Here is a 27,971-nt window from a genome sequence, read left to right on the forward strand (position 1 = left end):
TGGAAAATGAACTGAATGTTAAAGTAAAAGACAAAACCCCTTTTATTTTACATCAAGAGAGAAGTACCTAGCTCCAAGCTCGAGGTCTAGGTTGAGGATGATCATTATGAGCCCTACTAAAGGACAACCACACAGTTTTAAGAACGCTGTCACACAGGTCACCTTGTAGCTCTCCGTCACTCGATGCCTAACTCTTCCAGACATCCCAGTACTGAGGAAGGGTCTCCTCTTTCCAGCTCTGCCCAACCTTATTCGTAATAGACAAATGAAAAGTCCCAGAAACCTGTTCTGTTTGGGAAAGTTTTCTTTTGTTCTAGGCTTCGGTGGTTAATATGCTTGACGAATTTCAGAGTTTCCCTATCTCTGTAGACCAAGGCCAAAGAATTGTTTTCTGGATTCACTGTTAGCAGCTGAAATAGGCAAATACAGTGATACATCAGAACACGGAGATTATATTCTCACCTCTTTTCTTAAACAGACGGTTCCATATCAAATACTCAGCCTCCGGCGATAGAGGATCCTTTAAAGTATCCTTTACTAGGAGGAGCTATTGATCTTGCTGTCCAGACATTTTCCAATAGGCCCCACTCCAGTACATACCCAGAAAAGTTTTACCTAATGCATTTATTTCTTACTACATTGAAAGATTCATGGGAATGCACCATCTGACTCTTAATTTATTTGGAATTTCTTTTAGCTGGGTAGAATGCTTAGTGATTATCCTTTAGCCTCTTTATTCCATGCTGAATACTTTCTACTAGAAATTAGAACCACTGCCAGCCAGACCAATGTGGATTTATCGGCTAAAGACACTGGCAGCAGGTCGTAAAAGTTGCGTCTCTGAAGAATGAAAGTGTCTTCAAGAACTAAAAAAGGATGGTTTGCTATCAGAAGCAACTTACCTCTTCATCTTCTCCTTTGGCAATGTAGGAGGTAAAGCCACCATACTCTGGCTCCCAGCCTTATGAAGGGAAAACAAAGAGCATTCAGAAAGCTCTCACTGCAAGAGTTACATTGATCTGTTTGAATCATTGTTTGATTCATTGATCTGTTTGAATCATTGATCCCATGCTGCTTAAAACGGGGATCTGGGAGTTCAGTAGAACGAACCAACTCTGACTTATGAGCCTGAATTTACCATTCAACCAACACTGAATAAGAACTGAAAACTAAGAACTAAATATAAAATACACCTAGAAGGACAATTACATAAAAGCTCTGGGGGGTTCATTACATGAAAATTACGATTTAGTTCATCTCCTATACCTTGGTCACAGATACAAATAGTACTTTGAGTTGGGAGATGACTGAAATTCATGACCCCTAAGATCCCTTCCAGCAGAGCTCCTGTGATCTGAGATCCTGGCCAAGGCGAATTACTTGTGATCTTGGCTCAGTTAGGAGAGGGTCACTCAGGAGGGACTGTCCCTCTTACCTTCACAGCCACAGTAGAGAAGTAAGTCCAGGGCAAATTCAGTCTTGCTGTTGTCATGGATTAAGGTGTAGTGACCAGTCTTCCAATGCCTCAGTTCCCCCTGGCATGTGGGAACACTTGATTCTAAGAAAAAAAAAACAACAGAAGGCCAGAAAAAAATAACGTTGATACCACTGTAGATTGCAAAAGAATGATAATTAGGAGTAGTTATAGCACTAAAGAGAAACTATTTCCATAAACCTTCAGCTGACCTATTGCTCCATTATATTATTAAATATATAAGCCTTATAATGAAAAAAAGTTGACTTTCTATTTCTCTTTACCATGATTTTCAGATGGAGTATATATTTAGCTGCCAGAAATTTTCTCTAAAATAACATGAATATTATTGTTAAATAAACTTTACTTTTTAGAGCAGTTTACAGAAAAATTAAATTTCCCAGAAAGTACAGTTCCTCTACTCCTGCCACACACAACCCCTGCCCCTCCCCATCAGTTTCCTCTATTATTAACATCTTGCCTTAGTGTGATTTACTTGTTACAACTGACCAATATTGATGCATTATTAACTGAAGTCCACAGTTTACATTAGGGTTCGCTCTTGGTGTTGTACATTCTACTCGTTTAATGTCATGTGTCCATTCCATCTTGTTTGTAGATGATTAAACGTCCTCTGCTTTTAATAATTTCCTTCTACCTATTTGTCCAAATTCAAGCAAGTTTTTCTTAGGCTGATATTGGTTCTTAGCAGAAAGAAGCCACTCACCTTCCTCTTCTTTATGTTCTTGTGTTTTAAAGTAGGTTTAGGTAAAGCCAGTCGTATTTCTCTCCACCATTTGTACTACTGTTAGCCTAATAAAATGTACTAGCTGTTCTTCCTACCTGGAATGCTGTCCTAGCAGATCCTTCTTGTCATTCAGATCTGAGCTTGGATGACAGCTCCTCAGATAGGCTGGTCCAGATTGCCCATTCACCTAAGAGGCCACCCAGTCATTCCTCAGCACATAACCCTATTCAGATTTCCTGCAGAGCACCTATCCTTATTTGATGTTTTCTTGTTCGTGTATCATTTAATCTCTGTCCTCTCCTACTATCAATAGACTATAAGCCAGGGAGAGCAGAGACCTTGTCTGTCTTCTTCTCCAGCTCCAGAAATAGGGCCTAGCATATAGTAGGTGCTTAAGAAATGTTTGTTGAATGAATAAATGACTGAATCGTGAATACCTAATAGTAAAAGAAGGACAGAACATAACAGCAGCTTACCTTTCTTTGCATCTTTTTCCTCTGGCTCTGGGTCCATCTGTTCATTGCTCTGCTGACTGCTCTTGCTGATGGCCACCTGCCTGCTCTCTGGTTCAGAACTGCGGCTAGGCCCTTCTTCAGTGTTCTCAGCAGCAGAGGCTGCTTCTCCCTCTTTTTTGTCCTCAAGCTCACCTTCTTCTGAAGGGGCCAAGAAGTGAAGTTTCAGGCCTGTGAAGTTGGAGAGCAGCAAGAACATTGCCTCGGAGCGAAATAATGCCATGCAGTCCTTCAAGATGTCGGGAAGTTTGCTCTCCTCAGCCTTCTCGTAAAACCTGGAAAGCAGCGATGCCAAGGTGTTCATCAAAGCCACAGATGTAATATTACTCATGGAATGAAAGCTGATCATTAGCTTTGTATCTCTCTCCCAAAACCCTGCATAGCTTACTAACGTCCAAGTTGTTACAATAATGAGGTTTTGTTAGGGCCTGCTACTGGATGTTCCTGGGAACAAACATCATTAGGGCAAATGCCCTATTATTGGAGGTGAGCCTTGCAGACAAACAGGCAGGTGTTGAATGCAGAAGCAAATGTCTTGGATGATGGGTTCTACCTTTTGTTAGGGGGACCTCGGTTGCTCCATTCCACATCTCCTTTCTCCAAAGCCTCACACACCTCTGCAAATTTCTCAGGCTGGAAAAGGAGCAAATGAAGCAGCAGTTAGCAGATCTCCCTATGATCCCACACTGGTCTTGCAGGTACAGTAGCTCTGCGGAATCATGCTGGCTGATTTCTAAAAGGGCCGGGTGACTCATCCCTTTCACACAACCTCCCCCAGTCCTGATATGCTGAAGCCAGAGCAAAGACTGGATAAATCGTCAGCATGCTTTAGCCAAGTCACCTGAGTGGCAGTTTGGGCCATTTCCTTAAGTAGTTGTATGTCTTAGGTCAAATTGGTAAACCTCTCAAATTCCTGCATTTATTATAATGAAAATGTCTATATAATAACACAGATTCTTTAGGCCTCAGCTCATTCCCTTGATTTAATCAGCATTCTAAACTTAAAAAGTCCAGGGTAGTACAAGAAGCTGATTAATCTGTTAAAATATTCTCCATAAGAGCCTTTATAAGTACTTGTTTAATGCAGTTTCCCAAGGAGTATTCTACAAACAGTAATCCTATCAGTTGTAAAACAGGAAAGAGGATCCCAAAGGATGGTTTACGTGAGCTGAATTAAATAGGGTTAAACAAGTTTATTTACTATTAGTACTTCTCAAATTCCTTAATATGCTATGTCAGCTATATAATTCAGAGACAGAGGTGGTATGTAGTGTCTCTCAACCTTTTTTTCAAGGAGGCACCAACTCTTGGGACTGATTCCATGGGACCCAGGGTCACCTGGGAAAAACCACACTCGCATACGTGATCTCATTTGGCCCTCACAACAACTCTTCAAGACGGGCAGGGCAAGTATCCCAGTTTAACTGATGATGAAATAAAAGTGAGACCTTAGTAATTTGCTCAGGTCGGTAAAACCACGAAGCTAAGACGTGAACATAAAGTCTTCTAGGGCTTCCGTGGTGGTGCAGTGGTTGGAAATCTGCCTGCCAATGCAGGGGAGACGGGTTCAATCCCTGGTCCGGGAAGATCCCACATGCCACTGAGCAACTGAGCCCGTGCGCGCCACAGCTACTGAGCCTGCACTCTAGAGCCCACGAGCCACAACTACTGAGCCCATGCCCCTAGAGCCCGTGCTCCGCGACGAGAGGCCACCACGGTGAGAGGCCCATGTACTGCAGGGAAGAGTGGCCCTTGCTCTCTGCAGCTAGAGAAAAGTCCACGCACAGCAACGAAGACCCAACGCAGCCAAAAATTATTTAAAAAAAATAAAGTCTTCTAACTTCTAACCTGGTTCTCTCTCCACTATAATGTGCTACCTCATCATTCTCAAACATTTGTTACTGATTTGTTAATCAGCAGTCTTTCTGTTATTTAAAAGTAACTGGTAAGTACCAGAGTCATCAAATGACTAGGATGGGAACTACACACCACTCATCCCCAATATAGAAGTGTGTGTGTGTGTGTGTGTGTGTGTGTGTGTGGGACTTCCCTGGTGGCGCAGTGGTTAAGAATCCACCTGCCAATGCATGGGACACGGGTTCGAGCCCTGGTCCAGGAAGATCCCACACGCTGCGGAGCAACTAAGCCCATGTGCCACAACTACTGAGCCTGCACTCTAGAGCCTGCGAGCCACAACTACTGAGCCCACGTGCCACAACTACTGAGCCTGCGCTCTACAGCCTGCGTGTCTAGAGCCCATGCTCCGCAAGAAGAGAATCCACCGCAATAAGATGCCCACGCACCACAACGGAGAGTAGTCCCCACTCACCGCAACTAGACAAAGCCCCCATACAGCAGTGAAGACCCAGTGCAGCCAAAAATAAATAGTTTTTTAAAAAAAGTGTGCGTGATTAAGATTCTAGAGAACTGGGGAATACCCAAGGGACTCGACCCACTAACATACGACTGATACCAATGTTAGCCATTATCGTTTCTATACTTTATTTGAAGAAGAGGATGACGTAAACATGCTAACCAGGAACAAAACAAAAAGCAACAAAAGCTCTTAGTGATGCCTCTTCACCCGCCCAGGAAGCAAGGCTGCACGCCAAATGTGGTATATCGGACAGGATTTGCTGGCCTACCTTAAGGAACTCTTTTAGGAGAATTTCAGAGCTTTCTTCAAATTCTTCTTGAATTTGAACTTGGTACTCCATGTCGAGATAAGTAGGGTTGATCCAATCATACAAAATTTCATGCTACAAAGAAGCAGGAGATGCAAAGGGTGAGTTAATAATTCCTACTGCTTTTGTTCTGAATCATTTTACACTAGTAAAATATATGCAAATCTTCACTTTATAATATTCTCCTTGTTAAATAAAGTTCTGGAAAGCTCTGCCTTAGAAAGACACTATCAAAAGTGTATCTAAGAAGGGTGGAAAGGCAAGCTCAAAGCCTAGTTCTGTTAGCAGGATGAGCCACTTTTAAAACCAGAAAAGCAAATGATACGCCACAGCTTTTCTAAGACAAGAATCCCAGCAACAGGAATTTATCCTTACATCTTGTGGGACGTGAGGGCTCCGAGGTATGAGAGGTTCAAAGTAGGTGGGAGGCCTGGTCAGTAAAGGACCATGAAACCAGCCGCTGATGGACAAACGTGACTTTTCTTCAGACAGGACTTCAGAAACCTGAAAAGACAAGACCAGCAGCACGTCAATGCAAAGACCAGCGGGGAAGATTACCAGCCAAGGCTCACTAATTTCAGGACCCTTCACACTAGGTGTGAAAACAACCTGGCCGGACAGTCCAACCGGAAGCTGTCACATTTAGAGAACGGGCGACTGAAAAGCATGCTCTTTGGCCCTCTATGTATTTGTGGTTCACAGTCTTTACCTGGTGAAAGGATACTGGAGACACTTCAAAGAAAACCAGTGTGTTCCACGAAGGGATAAGAGACTTGACAATCTGCTTCGGCTGAAAGTGTTCTGCGTGGGGAGAGAACACATCCGTAAATGTGCTTCATCGTCATTAACCACTTCCCGGCCGCCTCATTTCACCTTGACAATTTGCCAATTTCTAAGGGTAGCTAAATGTCCCCTCCAGATCCCCATATGCCACCCGTTCCATCTGTTTCTCTTATATAGTTCTGCTAGGTGATATCTGTTCTTACTCCACCATCCTCTATTACTGATGAAGGCTGGAGAAGGTTCTGAACGTTTTCTGGAGTCGAGCTCTGGTGTCAGCCATTAAAAAAATAAAAAAGACCCTGACCTCCCATCAGAGGCACTGGTCCTGGCAGATTCATAGCCACGGGTGGCTGCACATGTTCTCTACCCTCCCACGGCCAGCATTCAGAAGCAGGGTCTGACTATTCCTCATCTTAACTCGGCTCTAACTTATCTCTGGAGTAATGATTATTTCAGGCACAACTCAGGAGAGGTGGCTGTCAGGGCTGGCAGTTATCCCCCTGCGGTCGCCACTGTAATGAAGAGCTTCCATCTCCTGAGGTGCACAGACAGAGCGCCTAAGGACCCGGAAGTGGCTGCTGGTGTTGAAGAGCACGCCTTTGTCTTACCGTCAACGTTGTACAGGTCCAGGGTGCCCCCCAAGCTCCTGTCCCAGGGAGGAACCAGGTAAAGAATGAAGGCAATCCGGCGTCCTTCCAGCTCGTCGTCATGGCAGAGCAGGGCATCTGCAATAGTTCAGCGCACACTGTAATGTCCCTGTGCGGCAATGAGCAGCGGACATCTGACTGCGCTCACTATCAGTCCACCTGCTATTCCTCCGTAACGTCAGCTCCTCCAGCTTTAAAATGACACTTATTTCTCCTCTCTTATAATTACAGAAATAAAACTGTCAATATAGAAAACTCTTAAAAATGCTGAAGAACATATATATATATAGACTCAGAGACAATCACTACTAAAATTTTTACATATATTCTTCCAGTATTTTTCAACATACATGTATTTGCTTTTTAAAAAACTGCATCCTACAGTGGTGGTTTTGTGGCTTTTTCTTTTATTACATGGCAAATGTCTTTTCTGTCATTTCTTTTAATGGCTGCATAGTTATTCTAGGACTGAGCAAGATAGGCATCCGGGCAAGGTGGGAGAGGGGAGGGGATGCTATGGGTGAAGTGAGGTCATTCCACATGGCGGGATTGTTTTAATAAACAAACATATTGAAAATAATGGAAGGCATTTCTCAGGGTTGAAGAATGGAATTGCAAATATGGAAAAGGAGAAATCTAGAATGAACCCTATGGTGTGGAAATGAAACCAGAGGAATCAATGTGACTTGTCTAGAGCACAGGAAATATAAGATAACCCTGGAAAATCTTGTTTTGCTAGGAAGTAAGATATAATAAGAATGATGAGTGAAAGTGAGTGAAACCCACGTAGGGGCCTTCTCGGTGACAGACCTCTTGGTGTTCCCTGCTTACTGCTGATTGGAAAAAGAGGCTATGGAAATAAGCTGTGACTTCCTAGGCCCTCCATGAGAAGCAAAGAGCAGGCCCCAGCAGCTAATGACTCAGGAATAAAGAATGCAGAAACAAAGATAGGGCAGGCAGACGAGAGTAGCCATAACTTAATAAGTCAGTCACAAGGACTCTCAGTTCTGCTTCAGTGGTAAAGGTAAGTCTGACACACATTCCTAAGCTGTTTCATAGAAACCAGACCCCCCACACCAGATAAGAAAAGCTGACCACAAGCATGTAGCCCCCAGACCGGCTGGAACCTGAAGATTGAGGATGCTGACCCCTGTGACCTCACCTTGTTACCTCACCATGCACCAGTCAGAGAACTGTGCACGAGCTGATCACACACCCTGTGACCCTCTCCCTTACCTTGCCTTTAAAAACCCTTCCCTAAAACCCATCAGGGAGCCTGGATCTTTTGGGCTCGAGCGGCCCGTTCTCCTTGTCTGGTGCCTTGGAATAAACTGTACTTTCCCTCACCACAACCTGGTTTCAGGAGATTGGCTTTGCTGTGCATTGTGAGCAAAGCGAGTTTGTTTCAGTTAACATGAGGACATTCTAAAAGGACACAGAAGTCAGCTTAAAGGGGCTCCTCTTGATCGAATCAGGGACAATATGAGCATCAACATAATGACAGTAACCATTACATCATAGTAATCCTTAAGTTCACACTGACATAAACAAATGAGTAACTGGGGAGAGGGAAAGGTTTTTTTTTACAGTAGAATGACAACTAATAAAGAAATGATTTTATTAGGAAAGAAATCACCATTTGGCAACCTGCATAGTAATACTGTAGTAAGAAATACCAGTGGGGGGACGAGGGGAAGATGGCAGAAGAGTAAGACGCAGAGATCACCTTCCTTCCCACAGATACACCAGAAATACATCTACACGTGGAACAACTCCTACAGAACACCTACTGAACGCTGGCAGAAGACCTCAGACCTCCCAAAAGGCAAGAAACTCCCCACATACCTGGGTAGGGCAAAAAAAAAAAACAAAACAGAGACAAAAGAATAGGGACAGGACCTGCACCAGTGGGAGGGAGCTGTGAAGGAGGAAAAGTTTCCACACACTAGGAAGCCCCTTCGTGGGCGGAGACTGCGGGTGGCGGAGGGGGGAAGCTTCAGAGATGCGGAGGAGAGCACAGCAACAGGCGTGCGGAGGGCAAAGCGGAGAGATTCCCACACAGAGGATCGATGCTGACCAGCATTCACCAGGCCGAGAGGCTTGTCTGCTCACCCGCTGGGCGGGCGGGGGCTGGGAGCTGAGGCTCGGGCTGGGCTTCGGTCAGATCCCAGGGAGAGGACTGGGGTTGGCAGCGTGAACACAGCCTAAAGGAGTTAGTGCACCACGGCTAGCCGGGAGGGAGTCCGGGGAAAAGTCTGGACCTGACGAAAAGGCAAGAGACTTTTTCTTCCTTCTTTGTTTCCTGGTGCGCGAGGAGAGGGGATTGAGAGCGCTGCTTAAAGGAACTCCAGAGATGGGCGCGAGCCGCGGCTAAAAGCGTGGACCCCAGAGACGGGCGGGAGATGCTAAGGCTGCTGCTGCCGCCACCAAGGGGCCTGTGTGCGAGCACAGGTCACTATCCACACCCCTTTTCCGGGGAGCCTGTGCAGCCCGCCACTGCCAGGTTCCCGGGATCCAGGGACAACTTCCCCGGGAGAACGCACGGGGGGCCTAAGGCTGGTGCAACGTCACGCCGGCCTCTGTCGCCGCAGGCTCGCCCCGCACTCCGTGCCCCTCCCTACCCCCGACCTGACTGGGCCAGAACCCCCGAATCAGCGGGTCCTTTAACCCCGTCCTGTCTGGCCGAAGAACAGATGCTCTCAGGTGACCTACACGCAGAGGCGGGGCCAAATCCAAAGCTGAGCCTCGGGAGCCGAGAGAACAAAGAAGAGAAAGGGAAATCTCTCCCAGCCTCAGAAGCAGCGGATTAAAGCTCCACAATCAACTTGATGTACCCTGCATCGGTGGAATAGCTGAATAGACAACGAATCATCCCAAATTCAGGAGGTGGACTTTGAGAGCAAGATTTATGATTTTTTCCCCTTTTTCTCTTTTTGTGAGTGTGTATCTCTATGCTTCTATATGAGAGTTTGTCTGTATAGCTTTGCTTCCACCATTTGTCCTGAGGTTCTATCCATCCGTTTTTTAAAAAATTTTTTTCTTATTTTTTAACTTAATAACTTTAATATATTTTACTTTATCTTCTTTTTCTTTTTTCCTTCCTTCCCTCCTTCCTTCCTTCCTTCCTCCCACCGTCCCTCCCTCCCTCCCTTTCTTTCCTTCTTTTTCTTGCTTCCTTCCTTGCTTCCTTCCCTCCTTTCTTTCTTTTCTTCCTTCCTACCTTCCTTCCTTCCTTCTACTAATTCTTTCTCTCTACTTTTTCTCCCTTTTATTCTGAGCCGTGTGGATGAAAGGCTCTTGGTGCTGCAGCCAGGAGTCAGTGCTGTGCCTCTGAGGTGGGAGAGCCAACTTCAGGACACTGGTCCACAAGACACCTCCCAGCTCCACATAATATAAAACGGCGAAAATCTCCCAGAGATCTCCATTTCAACACCAGCACCCAGCTTCACTCAACAACCAGCAAGCTACAGTGCTGGACACCCTATGCCAAACAACTAGCAAAACAGGACCACAACCCCACCCATTAGCAGAAAGGCTGCCTAAAATCATAAAAAGTCTACAGAGACCCCAAAACACACCACCAGACGTGGACCTGCCCACCAGAAAGACAAGATCCAGCCTCATCCACCAGAACACAGGCACTAGTCCCCTCCACCAGGAAGCCTACACAACCCACTGAACCAACCTTAGCCACTGGGGACAGACACCAAAAAACAACAGGAACTACGAACCTGCAGCCTGCAAAAAGGGGACCCCAAACAAGTAAGATAAGCAAAATGAGAAGACAGAAAAACACACCGCAGATGAAGAAGCAAGATAAAAACCCACCAGACCTAACAAATGAAGAGGAAATAGGCAGTCTACCTGAAAAAGAATTCAGAATAATGATAGTAAAGATGATCCAAAATCTTGGAAATAGAATAGACAAAATGCAAGAAACACTTAACAAGGACCTAAAAGAACTAAAGATGAAACAAACAATGATGAACAACACAATAAATGAAATGAAAAATACTATAGATGGGATCAATAGCAGAGTAACTGAGGAAGAAGAACGGATAAGTGACCTGGAAGATAAAATAGTGGAAATAACTACTGCAGAGCAGAATAAAGAAAAAAGAACGAAAAGAACTGAGGACAGTCTCAGAGACCTCTGGGACAACATTAAACGCACCAACATTCGAATTATAGGGGTTCCAGAAGAAGAAGAGAAAAAGAAAGGGACTGAGAAAATATTTGAAGAGATTATAATTGAAAACTTCCCTAATATGGGAAAGGAAATAGTTAATCAAGTCCAGGAAGCACAGAGAGTCCCATACAGGATAAATCCAAGGAGAAACATGCCAAGACACATATTAATCAAACTGTCAAAAATTAAATACAAAGAAAGCATATTAAAAGCAGCAAGGGAAAACCAACAAATAACACACAAGGGAATTCCCATAAGGTTAACAGCTGATCTCTCAGCAGAAACTCTGCAAGCCAGAAGGGAGTGGCAGGACATACTGAAAGTGATGAAAGGGAAAAACCTGCAACCAAGATTACTCTACCCAGCAAGGATCTCATTCAGATTTGATGGAGAAATTAAAACCTTTACAGACAAGCAAAAGCTGAGAGAGTTCAGCACCAACAAACCAGCTTTAAAACAAATGCTAAAGGAACTTCTCTAGGCAAGAAACATGAGAGAAGGAAAAGATCTACAGTAACGAACCCAAAACAATTTAGAAAATGGGAATAGGAACATACATATCGATAATTACCTTAAATGTAAATGGACTAAATGCTCCCACCAAAAGACACAGATCGGCTGAATGGATACAAAAACAAGACCCTTATATATGCTGTCTACAAGAGACCCACTTCAGACCTAGAGACACATACAGACTGAAAGTAAGGGGATGGAAAAAGATATTCCATGCAAATGGAAACCAAAAGAAAGCTGGAGTAGCAATTCTCATCAGACAAAATAGACTTTAAAATAAAGACTATTAGAAGAGACAAAGAAGGACACTACATAATGATCAAGGGATCGATCCAAGAAGAAGATACAACAATCGTAAATATTAATGCAACCAAAATAGAAGCACCTCAATACATAAGGCAAATACTAACAGCCATAAAAGGGGAAATCGACAGTAACACATTCATAGTAGGGGACTTTAACACCCCACTTTCACCAATGGACCGATCATCCAAAATGAAAATAAATAAGGAAACACAAGCTTTAAATGATACATTAAACAACATGGACTTAATTGATATTTATAGGACACTCCATCCAAAAATAACAGAATACACATTTTTCTCAAGTGCTCATGGAACATTCTCCAGGATAGATCATATCTTGGGTCACAAATCAAGCCTTAGTAAATTTAAGAAAATTGAAATTGTATCAAGTATCTTTTCTGACAACAATGCCATGAGACTAGATATCAATTACAGGAAAAGGTCGTAAAAAATACAAACACATGGAGGCTAAACAATACACTACTTAATAACGAAGTCATCACTGAAGAAATCAAACAGGAAATAAAAAAATACCTAGAAACAAATGACAATGGAGACACAACGACCCAAAACCAATGGGATGCAGCAAAAACAGTTCTAAGAGGGAAGTTTATAGCACTACAAGCCCACCTTAAGAAACAGGAAACATCTCGAATAAACAACCTAATCTTGCACCTAAAGCGATTAGAGAAAGAAGAACAAAAAAAAACCCAAAGTTAGCAGAAGGAAAGAAATCATAAAAATCAGATCAGAAATAAATGAAAAAGAAATGAAGGAAACAATAGCAAAGATCAATAAAACTAAAAGCTAGTTCTTTGAGAATATAAACAAAATTGATAAACCATTAGCCAGACTCATCAAGAAAGGAAGGGAGAAGACTCAAATCAATAGAACTAGAAATGAAAAAGGAGAACTAACAACTGACACTGCAGAAATACAAAAGATAATGAGAGATTACTACAAGCAACTCTATGCCAATAAAATGGACAACCTGGAAGAAATGGACAAATTCTTAGAAATGCACAACCTGCCAAGACTGAATCAGGAAGAAATAGAAAATATGAACAGACAAATCACAAGCACTGAAATTGAAACTGTGATTAAAAATCTTCCAACAAACAAAAACCCAGGACCAGATGGCTTCACAGGCAAATTCTATCAAACATTTAGAGAAGAGATAACACCTTTTCTTCTCAAACTCTTCCAAACTATAGCAGAGGGAGGAACACTCCCAAATTCATTCTACGAGGCCACCATCACCTTGATACCAAAACCAGACAAGGATGTCACAAAGAAAGAAAACTACAAGCCAATATCATTGATGAACATAGATGCAAAAATCCTCAACAAAATACTAGCAAACAGAATCCAACAGCACATTAAATGGATCATACACCATGATCAAGTGGGGTTTATTCCAGGAGTGCAAGGAATCTTCAATATACACAAATCAATCAATATGATAAACCATATTAACAAATTGAAAGAGAAAAACCATATGATCATCTCAATAGATGCAGAGAAAGCTTTTGACAAAATTCAACACCCATTTATGATAAAAACCCTGCAGAAAGTAGGCATAGAGGGAACTTTCCTCAACATAATAAAGGCCATATATGACGAACCCACATCATCCTCAATGGTGAAAAACTGGAAGCATTTCCACGAAGATCAGGAACAACACAAGGTTGCCCACTCTCACCACTCTTATTCAACATAGTTTTTGAAGTTTTCGCCATAGCAATCAGATAAGAAAAAGAAATGAAAGGAATCCAAATTGAAAAAGAAGTAAAGCTGTCACTGTTGGCAGATGACATGATACTATACATTGAGAATCGTAAAGATGCTACCAGAAAACTACTAGAGCTAATCAATGAATTTGATAAATATACAGAATACAAAATTAATGCACAAAAATGTCTTGCATTCCTATACACTAATGATGAAAAATCTGAAAGTGAAATCAAGAAAACACTCCCATTTACCACTGCGACCAAAAGAATAAAATATCTAGGAATACACCTACCTAAGGAGACAAAAGACCTGTATGCAGAAAATTATAAGACACTGATGAAAGAAATTAAAGATGATACAAATAGATGGAGAGATATACCATGTTCCTGGATTGGAAGAATCAACATTGTGAAAATGACTCTACTACCCAAAGCAATCTACAGATTCAATGCAATCCCTATCAAACTACCACTGACATTCTTCACAGAACTAGAACGAAAAATTTCACAATTTCTATGCAAACACAAAAGACCCCGAATAGCCAAAGCAATCTTGAGAACGAAAAACGGAGCTGGAGGAATCACGCTCCCTGACTTCAGACTATACTACAAAGGTACAGTAATCAAGAAAGTATGGTACTGGCACAAAAACAGAAAGATCAATGGAACGGGATAGAAAGCCCAGAGATAAACCCACGCACCTATGGTCACCTTATCTTTGATAAAGGAGGCAGGAATGTACAGTGGAGAGAGGACAGCCTCTTCAGTAAGTGGTGCTGGGAAAACTGGACAGCTACATGTAAAACTATGAGATTACATCACTCCCTAACACCATACACAAAAATAAGCTCAAAATCGATTAAGGACCTAAATGTAAGGCCAGAAACTATCAAACCCTTAGAGGAAAACATAGGCAGAACACTCTGTGACATAAATCACAGCAAGATCCTTTTTGACCCACCTCCTAGAGAAATGGAAATAAAAACAGAAATAAAGAAAGGGGACATAATCAAACTTCAAAGATTTCGCACAGCAAAGGAAACCATAAACAAGACCAAAAGACAACCCTCAGAATGGGAGAGAATAGTTGCAAATGAAGCAACTGACAAAGGAATAATTTCGAAAATTTACATGCAGCTCATGCAACTCAGTAACAAAAAAACAAACAACCCAATCCACAAATGGGCAGAAGACCTAAACAGACATTTCTCCAAAGAAGATATACAGACTGCCAACAAACACATGAAAGAATGCTCAACAGCATTAATCATTAGAGAAATGCAAATCAAAACTACAATGAGATATCATCTCACACCAGTCAGAACGGCCATCACGAAAAAATCTAGAAACAATAAATGCGGGAGAGGGTGTGGAAAAAAAGGGAACACTCCTGCACTGCTGGTGGGAATGTTAATAGGTACAGCCACTATGGGGAACCGTATGGAGGTTCCTTAAAAAACTACAAATAGAACTACCAAATGACCCAGCAATCCCACTACTGGGCATATACCCTGAGAACACCATAATTCAAAAAGAGTCATGTACCAAAATGTTCACTGCAGCTCTATTTACAATCGCCCGGAGATGGAAACAACCTAAGTGCCCATCATTAGATGACTGGATAAAGAAGATGTGCCACATATATACAATGGAATATTACTCAGCCATTAAAAGAAAGGAAATTGAGCTACTTGTAATGAGGTGGATAGACCCAGAGTGTGTCATACAGAGTGAAGGAAGTCAGAAAGAGAAAGACAAATACCGCATGCTAACACATATATATGGAATTTGAGAAAAAAAAAAGTCACGAAGAACCTAGGGGTAAGACAGGAATAAAGACACAGACCTACTGGAGAACGGACTTGAGGATACGGGGAGGGGGAAGGGTGAGCTGTGACAAAGCGACAGAGAGGCATGGACATATATACACTACCGAACGTAAGGTAGATAGCTAGTGGGAAGCAGCCGCATAGCACAGGGATATCAGCTCGGTGCTTTGTGACCGCCTGGAGGGGTGGGATAGAGAGGGTGGGAGGGAGGGAGACGCAAGAGGGAAGAGATATGGGAATATATGTATATGTATAACTGATTCACTTTGTTATAAAGCAGAAACTAACACACCATTGTAAAGCAATTATACCCCAATAAAGATGTTATAAAAAACAATTAAAGTATGTTTTTTTACATGTAACATCAAAGAAGGGAAGAAAATTTAGGGTAGTGAATTTATGGTATTAAATATAGTAGAAATAGTCTACAGCAATATAAGGCTGTGAACCTGTATTTGACAAATAAATGCAATAATGAGATAACGTTTAAAAAAATTAATGCACAGAAATCTCTTGCATTCCTATACACTAATGATGAAAAATCTGAAAGTGAAATCAAGAAAACACTCCCACATACCACTGCGACCAAAAGAATAAAATATCCAGGGATAGAGCTACCAAAGGAGACAAAAGACCTGTATGCAGAAAATTATAAGACACTGATGAAAGAAATTAAAGATGATACAAATAGATGGAGAGATATACCATGTTCCTGGATTGGAAAAATCAACATTGTGAAAATGACTCTACTACCCAAAGCGGTCCATAGATTCAATGCAATCCCTATCAAACTACCACTGGCATTCTTCACAGAACTAGAACAAAAAATTTCACAATTTCTATGCAAACACAAAAGACCCCGAATAGCCAAAGCAATCTTCAGAATGAAAAACGGAGCTGGAGGAATCACGCTCCCTGACTTCAGACTATACTATAAAGCTACAGTAGTCAAGACAGTCTGGTACTGGCACAAAAACAGACAGACAGATCAATGGAACGGGATAGAAAGCCCAGAGATAAACCCACGCACCTATGGTCACCTTATCTTTGATAAAGGAGGCAGGAATGTACAGTGGAGAGAGGACAGCCTCTTCAAAAAGTGGTGCTGGGAAAACTGGACAGCTACATGTAAAACTATGAGATTACATCACTCCCTAACACCATACACAAAAATAAGCTCAAAATCGATTAAGGACCTAAATGTAAGGCCAGAAACTATCAACATCTTAGAGGAAAACATAGGCAGAACACTCTGTGACATAAATCACAGCAAGATCCTTTTTGACCCACCTCCTAGAGAAATGGAAATAAAAACAGGAATAAACAAATGGGACCTAATGAAACTTCAAAGCTTTCGCACACCAAAGGAAACCATAAACAAGACCAAAAGACAGCCCTCAGAATGGGAGAGAATATTTGCAAATGAAGCAACTGACAAAGGAATAATTTCCAAAATTTACAAGCAGCTCATGCAGCTCACTGACAAAAAAACAAACAACCCAATCCAAAAATGGGCAGAAGACCTAAACAGACGTTTCTCCAAAGAAGATATACAGACTGTCAACAAACACATGAAAGAATGCTCAACATCATTAATCATTAGAGAAATGCAAATCAAAACTACAATGAGATATCACCTCACACCAGTCAGAATGGCCATCATCAAAAACTCTAGAAACAATAAATGCGGGAGAGGGTGTGGAGAAAAGGGAACACTCCTGCACTGCTGGTGGGAATGTGAATTGGTACAGCCACTATGGAGAACAGTATGGAGGTTCCTTTAAAAAACTACAAATAGAACTACCATATGACCCAGCAATCCCATTACTGGGCATATACCCTGAGAACACCATAATTCAAAAAGAGTCATGTACCAAAATGTTCACTGCAGCTCTCTTTACAATCGCCCGGACATGGAAACAACCTAAGTGTCCATCATCGGATGAATGGATAAAGAAGATGTGCCACATATATACAACGGAATATTACTCAGCCATAAAAAGAAACGAAATTAAGCTATTTGTAATGTGGTGGATAGACCTAGAGTCTGTCATACAGAGTGAAGGAAGTCAGAAAGAGAACGACAAATACCATATGCTAACACATATGGAAGTTAAGAAAAAAAAATGTCATGAAGAACCTAGGGGTAAGACAGGAATAAAGACACAGACCTACTGGAGAACGGACTTGAGGATATGGGGACGGGGAAGGGTGAGCTGTGACAAGGCGACAGAGAGGCATGGACATATATACACTACCGAACGTAAGGTAGATAGCAAGCGGGAAGCAGCCGCATAGCACAGGGATATCAGCTCGGTGGTTTGTGACCGCCTGGAGGGGTGGGATAGGGAGGGTGGGAGGGAGGGAGACGCAAGAGGGAAGAGATATGGGAACATATGTATATGTATAACTGATTCACTTTGTTATAAAGCAGAAACTAACACACCATTGTAAAGCAATTATACCCCAATAAAGATGTTACAAAAAAAAATTAAAGTATGTTTTTTTACATGTAACATCAATGAAGAAGGAGAGAAAATTTAGGGTAGTGAATGTATGATATGAAACTTAGTAGAAACAGTTTACAGGAATATAAGACTGTGAACTTGTATTTGACAAATAAATGCAATAATGAGATAACTTTAAAAAAAATTAATGCAGAGAAATCTCTTGCATTCCTATACACCAATGATGAAAAATCTGAAAGTGAAATCAAGAAAACACTCCCATTTACCACTGCGACAAAAAGAATAAAATATCTACGGATAAACCTACCTAAGGAGACAAAAGACCTGTATGCAGAAAATTATAAGACACTGATGAAAGAAATTAAAGATGATACAAATAGATGGAGAGATATATACCATGTTCCTGGAGTGGAAGAATCAACATTGTGAAAATGACTCTACTACCCAAAGCGGTCCATAGATTCAATGCAATCCCTATCAAACTACCACTGGCATTCTTCACAGAACTAGAACGAAAAATTTCACAATTTCTATGCAAACACAAAAGACCCCGAATAGCCAAAGCAATCTTGAGAACGAAAAACGGAGCTGGAGGAATCACGCTCCCTGACTTCAGACTATACTACAAAGGTACAGTAATCAAGAAAGTATGGTACTGGCACAAAAACAGAAAGACAGATCAATGGAACGGGATAGAAAGCCCAGAGATAAACCCACGCACCTATGGTCACCTTATCTTTGATAAAGGAGGCAGGAATGTACAGTGGAGAGAGGACAGCCTCTTCAGTAAGTGGTGCTGGGAAAACTGGACAGCTACATGTAAAACTATGAGATTACATCACTCCCTAACACCATACACAAAAATAAGCTCAAAATCGATTAAGGACCTAAATGTAAGGCCAGAAACTATCAAACCCTTAGAGGAAAACATAGGCAGAACACTCTGTGACATAAATCACAGCAAGATCCTTTTTGACCCACCTCCTAGAGAAATGGAAATAAAAACAGAAATAAAGAAAGGGGACATAATCAAACTTCAAAGATTTCGCACAGCAAAGGAAACCATAAACAAGACCAAAAGACAACCCTCAGAATGGGAGAGAATAGTTGCAAATGAAGCAACTGACAAAGGAATAATTTCGAAAATTTACATGCAGCTCATGCAACTCAGTAACAAAAAAACAAACAACCCAATCCACAAATGGGCAGAAGACCTAAACAGACATTTCTCCAAAGAAGATATACAGACTGCCAACAAACACATGAAAGAATGCTCAACAGCATTAATCATTAGAGAAATGCAAATCAAAACTACAATGAGATATCATCTCACACCAGTCAGAACGGCCATCACGAAAAAATCTAGAAACAATAAATGCGGGAGAGGGTGTGGAAAAAAAGGGAACACTCCTGCACTGCTGGTGGGAATGTTAATAGGTACAGCCACTATGGGGAACCGTATGGAGGTTCCTTAAAAAACTACAAATAGAACTACCAAATGACCCAGCAATCCCACTACTGGGCATATACCCTGAGAACACCATAATTCAAAAAGAGTCATGTACCAAAATGTTCACTGCAGCTCTATTTACAATCGCCCGGAGATGGAAACAACCTAAGTGCCCATCATTAGATGACTGGATAAAGAAGATGTGCCACATATATACAATGGAATATTACTCAGCCATTAAAAGAAAGGAAATTGAGCTACTTGTAATGAGGTGGATAGACCCAGAGTGTGTCATACAGAGTGAAGGAAGTCAGAAAGAGAAAGACAAATACCGCATGCTAACACATATATATGGAATTTGAGAAAAAAAAAAGTCACGAAGAACCTAGGGGTAAGACAGGAATAAAGACACAGACCTACTGGAGAACGGACTTGAGGATACGGGGAGGGGGAAGGGTGAGCTGTGACAAAGCGACAGAGAGGCATGGACATATATACACTACCGAACGTAAGGTAGATAGCTAGTGGGAAGCAGCCGCATAGCACAGGGATATCAGCTCGGTGCTTTGTGACCGCCTGGAGGGGTGGGATAGAGAGGGTGGGAGGGAGGGAGACGCAAGAGGGAAGAGATATGGGAATATATGTATATGTATAACTGATTCACTTTGTTATAAAGCAGAAACTAACACACCATTGTAAAGCAATTATACCCCAATAAAGATGTTATAAAAAACAATTAAAGTATGTTTTTTTACATGTAACATCAAAGAAGGGAAGAAAATTTAGGGTAGTGAATTTATGGTATTAAATATAGTAGAAATAGTCTACAGCAATATAAGGCTGTGAACCTGTATTTGACAAATAAATGCAATAATGAGATAACGTTTAAAAAAATTAATGCACAGAAATCTCTTGCATTCCTATACACTAATGATGAAAAATCTGAAAGTGAAATCAAGAAAACACTCCCACATACCACTGCGACCAAAAGAATAAAATATCCAGGGATAGAGCTACCAAAGGAGACAAAAGACCTGTATGCAGAAAATTATAAGACACTGATGAAAGAAATTAAAGATGATACAAATAGATGGAGAGATATACCATGTTCCTGGATTGGAAAAATCAACATTGTGAAAATGACTCTACTACCCAAAGCGGTCCATAGATTCAATGCAATCCCTATCAAACTACCACTGGCATTCTTCACAGAACTAGAACAAAAAATTTCACAATTTCTATGCAAACACAAAAGACCCCGAATAGCCAAAGCAATCTTCAGAATGAAAAACGGAGCTGGAGGAATCACGCTCCCTGACTTCAGACTATACTATAAAGCTACAGTAGTCAAGACAGTCTGGTACTGGCACAAAAACAGACAGACAGATCAATGGAACGGGATAGAAAGCCCAGAGATAAACCCACGCACCTATGGTCACCTTATCTTTGATAAAGGAGGCAGGAATGTACAGTGGAGAGAGGACAGCCTCTTCAAAAAGTGGTGCTGGGAAAACTGGACAGCTACATGTAAAACTATGAGATTACATCACTCCCTAACACCATACACAAAAATAAGCTCAAAATCGATTAAGGACCTAAATGTAAGGCCAGAAACTATCAACATCTTAGAGGAAAACATAGGCAGAACACTCTGTGACATAAATCACAGCAAGATCCTTTTTGACCCACCTCCTAGAGAAATGGAAATAAAAACAGGAATAAACAAATGGGACCTAATGAAACTTCAAAGCTTTCGCACACCAAAGGAAACCATAAACAAGACCAAAAGACAGCCCTCAGAATGGGAGAGAATATTTGCAAATGAAGCAACTGACAAAGGAATAATTTCCAAAATTTACAAGCAGCTCATGCAGCTCACTGACAAAAAAACAAACAACCCAATCCAAAAATGGGCAGAAGACCTAAACAGACGTTTCTCCAAAGAAGATATACAGACTGTCAACAAACACATGAAAGAATGCTCAACATCATTAATCATTAGAGAAATGCAAATCAAAACTACAATGAGATATCACCTCACACCAGTCAGAATGGCCATCATCAAAAACTCTAGAAACAATAAATGCGGGAGAGGGTGTGGAGAAAAGGGAACACTCCTGCACTGCTGGTGGGAATGTGAATTGGTACAGCCACTATGGAGAACAGTATGGAGGTTCCTTTAAAAAACTACAAATAGAACTACCATATGACCCAGCAATCCCATTACTGGGCATATACCCTGAGAACACCATAATTCAAAAAGAGTCATGTACCAAAATGTTCACTGCAGCTCTCTTTACAATCGCCCGGACATGGAAACAACCTAAGTGTCCATCATCGGATGAATGGATAAAGAAGATGTGCCACATATATACAACGGAATATTACTCAGCCATAAAAAGAAACGAAATTAAGCTATTTGTAATGTGGTGGATAGACCTAGAGTCTGTCATACAGAGTGAAGGAAGTCAGAAAGAGAACGACAAATACCATATGCTAACACATATGGAAGTTAAGAAAAAAAAATGTCATGAAGAACCTAGGGGTAAGACAGGAATAAAGACACAGACCTACTGGAGAACGGACTTGAGGATATGGGGACGGGGAAGGGTGAGCTGTGACAAGGCGACAGAGAGGCATGGACATATATACACTACCGAACGTAAGGTAGATAGCAAGCGGGAAGCAGCCGCATAGCACAGGGATATCAGCTCGGTGGTTTGTGACCGCCTGGAGGGGTGGGATAGGGAGGGTGGGAGGGAGGGAGACGCAAGAGGGAAGAGATATGGGAACATATGTATATGTATAACTGATTCACTTTGTTATAAAGCAGAAACTAACACACCATTGTAAAGCAATTATACCCCAATAAAGATGTTACAAAAAAAAATTAAAGTATGTTTTTTTACATGTAACATCAATGAAGAAGGAGAGAAAATTTAGGGTAGTGAATGTATGATATGAAACTTAGTAGAAACAGTTTACAGGAATATAAGACTGTGAACTTGTATTTGACAAATAAATGCAATAATGAGATAACTTTAAAAAAAATTAATGCAGAGAAATCTCTTGCATTCCTATACACCAATGATGAAAAATCTGAAAGTGAAATCAAGAAAACACTCCCATTTACCACTGCGACAAAAAGAATAAAATATCTACGGATAAACCTACCTAAGGAGACAAAAGACCTGTATGCAGAAAATTATAAGACACTGATGAAAGAAATTAAAGATGATACAAATAGATGGAGAGATATATACCATGTTCCTGGAGTGGAAGAATCAACATTGTGAAAATGACTCTACTACCCAAAGCGGTCCATAGATTCAATGCAATCCCTATCAAACTACCACTGGCATTCTTCACAGAACTAGAACGAAAAATTTCACAATTTCTATGCAAACACAAAAGACCCCGAATAGCCAAAGCAATCTTGAGAACGAAAAACGGAGCTGGAGGAATCACGCTCCCTGACTTCAGACTATACTACAAAGGTACAGTAATCAAGAAAGTATGGTACTGGCACAAAAACAGAAAGACAGATCAATGGAACGGGATAGAAAGCCCAGAGATAAACCCACGCACCTATGGTCACCTTATCTTTGATAAAGGAGGCAGGAATGTACAGTGGAGAGAGGACAGCCTCTTCAGTAAGTGGTGCTGGGAAAACTGGACAGCTACATGTAAAACTATGAGATTACATCACTCCCTAACACCATACACAAAAATAAGCTCAAAATCGATTAAGGACCTAAATGTAAGGCCAGAAACTATCAAACCCTTAGAGGAAAACATAGGCAGAACACTCTGTGACATAAATCACAGCAAGATCCTTTTTGACCCACCTCTAGAGAAATGGAAATAAAAACAGGAATAAAGAAAGGGGACATAATCAAACTTCAAAACTTTCGCACACCAAAGGAAACCATAAACAAGACCAAAAGACAGCCCTCAGAATGGGAGAGAATAGTTGCAAATGAAGCAACTGACAAAGGATTAATTTCCAAAAATTACAAGCAGCTCATGGAACTCAGTAACAAAAAAAGAAACAACCCAATCCACAAATGGGCAGAAGACCTAAACAGACATTTCTCCAAAGAAGATATACAGACTGCCAACAAACACATGAAAGAATGCTCAACAGCATTAATCATTAGAGAAATGCAAATCAAAACTACAATGAGATATCATCTCACACCAGTCAGAACGGCCATCACGAAAAAATCTAGAAACAATAAATGCGGGAGAGGGTGTGGAAAAAAAGGGAACACTCCTGCACTGCTGGTGGGAATGTTAATAGGTACAGCCACTATGGAGAACAGTATGGAGGTTCCTTAAAAAACTACAAATAGAACTACCAAATGACCCAGCAATCCCACTACTGGGCATATACCCTGAGAACACCATAATTCAAAAAGAGTCATGTACCAAAATGTTCATTGCAGCTCTATTTACAATCGCCCGGAGATGGATACAACCTAGGTGCCCATGATTAGATGAATGGATAAAGAAGATGTGCCACATATATACAATGGAATATTACTCAGCCATAAAAAGAAAGGAAATTGAGCTACTTGTAATGAGGTGGATAGACCCAGAGTGTGTCATACAGAGTGAAGGAAGTCAGAAAGAGAAAGACAAATACCGTATGCTAACACATATATATGGAATTTAAGAAAAAAAAATGTCATGAAGAACCTAGGGGTAAGACAGGAATAAAGACACAGACCTACTGGAGAACGGACTTGAGGATACGGGGAGGGGGAAGGGTGAGCTGTGACAAAGCGATAGAGAGGCATGGACATATATACAGTACCGAACGTAAGGTAGATAGCTAGTGGGAAGCAGCCGCATAGCACAGGGATATCAGCTCGGTGCTTTGTGACCGCCTGGAGGGGTGGGATAGAGAGGGTGGGAGGGAGGGAGACGCAAGAGGGAAGAGATATGGGAATATATGTATATGTATAACTGATTCACTTTGTTATAAAGCAGAAACTAACACACCATTGTAAAGCAATTATACCCCAATAAAGATGTTATAAAAAATAATTAAAGTATGTTTTTTTACATGTAACATCACAGAAGAAGGGTAGAAAATTTAGGGTAGTGAATTTACGGTATTAAACATAGTAGAAATAGTCTACAGCAATATAAGACTGTGAACTTGTATTTGACAAATAAATGCAATAATGAGATAACGTTTAAAAAAATTAATGCACAGAAATGTCTTGCATTCCTATACACTAATGATGAAAAATCTGAAAGTGAAATCAAGAAAACACTCCCACATACCACTGCGACCAAAAGAATAAAATATGTAGGAATACACCTACCTAAGGAGACAAAAGACCTGTATGCAGAAAATTATAAGACACTGATGAAAGAAATTAAAGATGATACAAATAGATGGAGAGATATACCATGTTCCTGGATTGGAAGAATCAACATTGTGAAAATGACTCTACTACCCAAAGCGGTCCATAGATTTAATGCAATCCCTATCAAACTACCACTGGCATTCTTCACAGAACTAGAACAAAAAATTTCACAATTTCTACGCAAACACAAAAGACCCCGAATAGCCAAAGCAATCTTCAGAATGAAAAACGGAGCTGGGGGAATCACGCTCCCTGACTTCAGACTATACTATAAAGCTACAGTAGTCAAGACAGTCTGGTACTGGCACAAAAACAGACAGACAGATCAATGGAACGGGATAGAAAGCCCAGAGATAAACCCACGCACATATGGTCACCTTATCTTTGATAAAGGAGGCAGGAATGTACAGTGGAGAGAGGACAGCCTCTTCAATAAGTGGTGCTGGGAAAACTGGACAGCTACATGTAAAACTATGAGATTACATCACTCCCTAACACCATACACAAAAATAAGCTCAAAATCGATTAAGGACCTAAATGTAAGGCTAGAAACTATCTACATCTTAGAGGAAAACATAGGAAGAATACTCTGTGACATAAATCACAGCAAGATCCTTTTTGACCCACCTCCTAGAGAAATGGAAATAAAAACAGGAATAAACAAATGGGACCTAATGAAACTTCAAAGCTTTCACACAGGAAAGGAAACTATAAACAAGACCAAAAGACAACCCTCAGAATGGGAGACAATATTTGCAAATGAAGCAACTGACAAAGGAATAATTTCCAAAATTTACTAGGAGCTCATGCAGCTCACTAACAAAAAAACAAACAACCCATTCCACAAATGGGCAGAAGACTTAAACAGACATTTCTCCAAATAAGATATACAGACTGTCAACAAAAACATGAAAGAATGCTCAACATCATTAATCATTAGAGAAATGCAAATCAAAACTACAATGAGATATCATCTCACACCAGTCAGAATGGCCATCATCAAAAACTCTAGAAACAATAAATGCAGGAGAGGGTGTGGAGAAAAGGGAACACTCCTGCACTGCTGGTGGGAATGTGAATTGGTACAGCCACTATGGAGAAAAGTATGGAGGTTCCTTAAAAAACTACAAGTAGAACTACCATATGACCCAGCAATCCCATTACTGGGCATATACCCTGAGAACACCATAATTCAAAAAGGGTCATGTAGCAAAATGTTCATTGCAGCTGTATTTACAATCGCCCGGAGATGGAAACAACCTAAGTGTCCATCATCCGATGACTGGATAAAGAAGATGTGGCACATATATACAATGGAATATTACTCAGCCAAAAAAGGAAACGAAATTGAGCTATTTGTAATGCGGTGGATAGACTTATAGTGTGTCATACAGAGTGAAGGAAGTCAGAAAGAGAAAGACAAATACCGTATGCTAACACATATATATGGAATTTAAGAAAAAAAAATGTCATGAAGAATCTAGGGGTAAGAGAGGAATAAAGACAGAGACCTATTGGAGAACGGACTTGAGGATATCGGGACAGGGAAGGGTGAGTTGTGATAACGCGAGAGAGAGGCATGGACACATATACACTACCAAACGTAAGGTAGATAGCTAGTGGGAAGCAGCCGCATAGCACAGGGATATCAGCTCGGTGATTTGTGACCGCCTGGAGGGGTGGGATAGCGAGGGTGGGAGGGAGGGAGATGCAAGAGGTCAGAGATATGGGAATATATGTGTATGTATAACTGATTCACTTTGTTATAAAGCAGAAACTAACACACCATTGTAAAGCAATTATACCCCAATAAAGATGTTAAAAAAAAAAAAAGAAATATCAGTCAATGTTAAAAGAAGTGAATCAAAGTTTGATGAATAATGGAATATTTACAAAATCTTAAAGTGCCTCCCCATAAAATACTTATTAAATAGAGGAAAAGAATGAGTTTACTGTGGAAAAACTTGATGTCAGCCACCACCTCATTTAGTTGATCAAACTTAATGTCACTAGTAATATAACACACCATCTACCACTTGATAAGATGCAGTAAAAAGAACACATATCTGGGCTTCCCTGGTGGTGCAGTGGTTGAGAGTCTGCCTCACGATGCAGGGGACACTGGTTCGTGCCCCAGTCTGGGAAGATCCCTCATGCCTTGGAGCGGCTCGGCCCATGAGCTATGGCTGCTGAGCCTGCGCGTTCGGAGCCTGTGCTCAGCAATGGGAGAGGTCACAACAGTGAGAGGCCCGCATACCGCAAAAAGAAAAAAAAAAAAGAAAAGAATACATATCTAATCATGAGAAAGCAGCAGACAAACCCAAAATGAGGAAAGTTCTACAAAATAAGTCATCTGTAAATCTTCAGAAGCATCAAGATCATGAAGGTCAAAGAAAGACTGCGGAACTGTTCTAGACTGAAGGCACATGACAAGTAAATGCTATGTGCAACCCTGGACCAGATCCCTTTGCTATAAAGTACCAAATCATAGAATCTGAATGGAGCCTGCAGATTAGATGGGAATAATGTATAAATCATAGTTATTGATTCTGATGGCTTCTTACTGTCACATAGCAGAAGTGTCCTTGTTGTAGGAGTTACTGAAATACTCAGGGGTCACAGAGCATCCTAAGGGCAACCTACTGTCAGGTAAAATGGAAAAAACGTATTTAATGTACTGTGCTTGCCACTTGTCTGTCAGTTTGAAATTACTTCAAATTAAAAAAAAAAGTTTAAAAAAGGGCATATGATATGACTCTTCATGTGTCTAAGTTATTCTCAAAATGCTGTTACCAATTTGTACTTCCCTAGGACAATGTGGGAGAGTAAACCCAAAGCCGAATTTTATTTAGTAAAACAACACAAAACAGTTTTCCTTCCAGATGAAAACCAAACATATTATCAAAAGGACATTTATATGCTCAGAAAGGTAACAAGGATGCACCCCAAACTATTGACAGTGGACACATCTGAAGAGAAAGAGGGACAAGGAGAAGGTGAAGGGGACTATTGTGGATTACACTGTATTATATTGTTTGATGTTTTTTCTTTAAAAATATATTCACTCATTACCTTCAAAAGAAAAAAAAGACATTGAGGGAAATATGTATTTCCTGGGAAGTTGAAGAGTAGTTTACACCATCACCTCTGAATTTCCTGATACCGTATGCAAAGTTGGTGTGTATGTGCATTATTGGCCTTTTTCTGAAAATACTGAAACCAAGCAGGACCCTGCAAGGCCTTCCTGGGCACAAA

At 41.0% G+C, this 27,971-nt stretch overlaps 1 protein-coding gene across 1 annotated transcript in view; it reads right to left on the bottom strand.

Moving 5' to 3' along the window:
- Positions 1-18: 18 nt before the first annotated feature.
- Positions 19-27,971, bottom strand: part of OGFOD1 (2-oxoglutarate and iron dependent oxygenase domain containing 1) — a 37,982-nt gene continuing 10,029 nt past the window's right edge. The window contains exons 5-13 of the mRNA XM_032613503.1: positions 6,810-6,926; positions 6,128-6,219; positions 5,794-5,922; positions 5,380-5,493; positions 3,288-3,367; positions 2,699-3,009; positions 1,436-1,558; positions 903-961; positions 19-410 (exon numbers count right to left, since the gene is read on the bottom strand). Of these exons, the coding sequence (XP_032469394.1) occupies positions 249-410; positions 903-961; positions 1,436-1,558; positions 2,699-3,009; positions 3,288-3,367; positions 5,380-5,493; positions 5,794-5,922; positions 6,128-6,219; positions 6,810-6,926 (1,187 nt within the window). The 3' untranslated portion in view covers positions 19-248. The remainder of the gene's footprint in view (positions 411-902; positions 962-1,435; positions 1,559-2,698; positions 3,010-3,287; positions 3,368-5,379; positions 5,494-5,793; positions 5,923-6,127; positions 6,220-6,809; positions 6,927-27,971) is intronic.

The sequence above is a fragment of the Phocoena sinus genome, chromosome 19, assembly GCF_008692025.1.
Source record: "Phocoena sinus isolate mPhoSin1 chromosome 19, mPhoSin1.pri, whole genome shotgun sequence".
NCBI classification, from domain to species: domain Eukaryota; kingdom Metazoa; phylum Chordata; class Mammalia; order Artiodactyla; family Phocoenidae; genus Phocoena; species Phocoena sinus.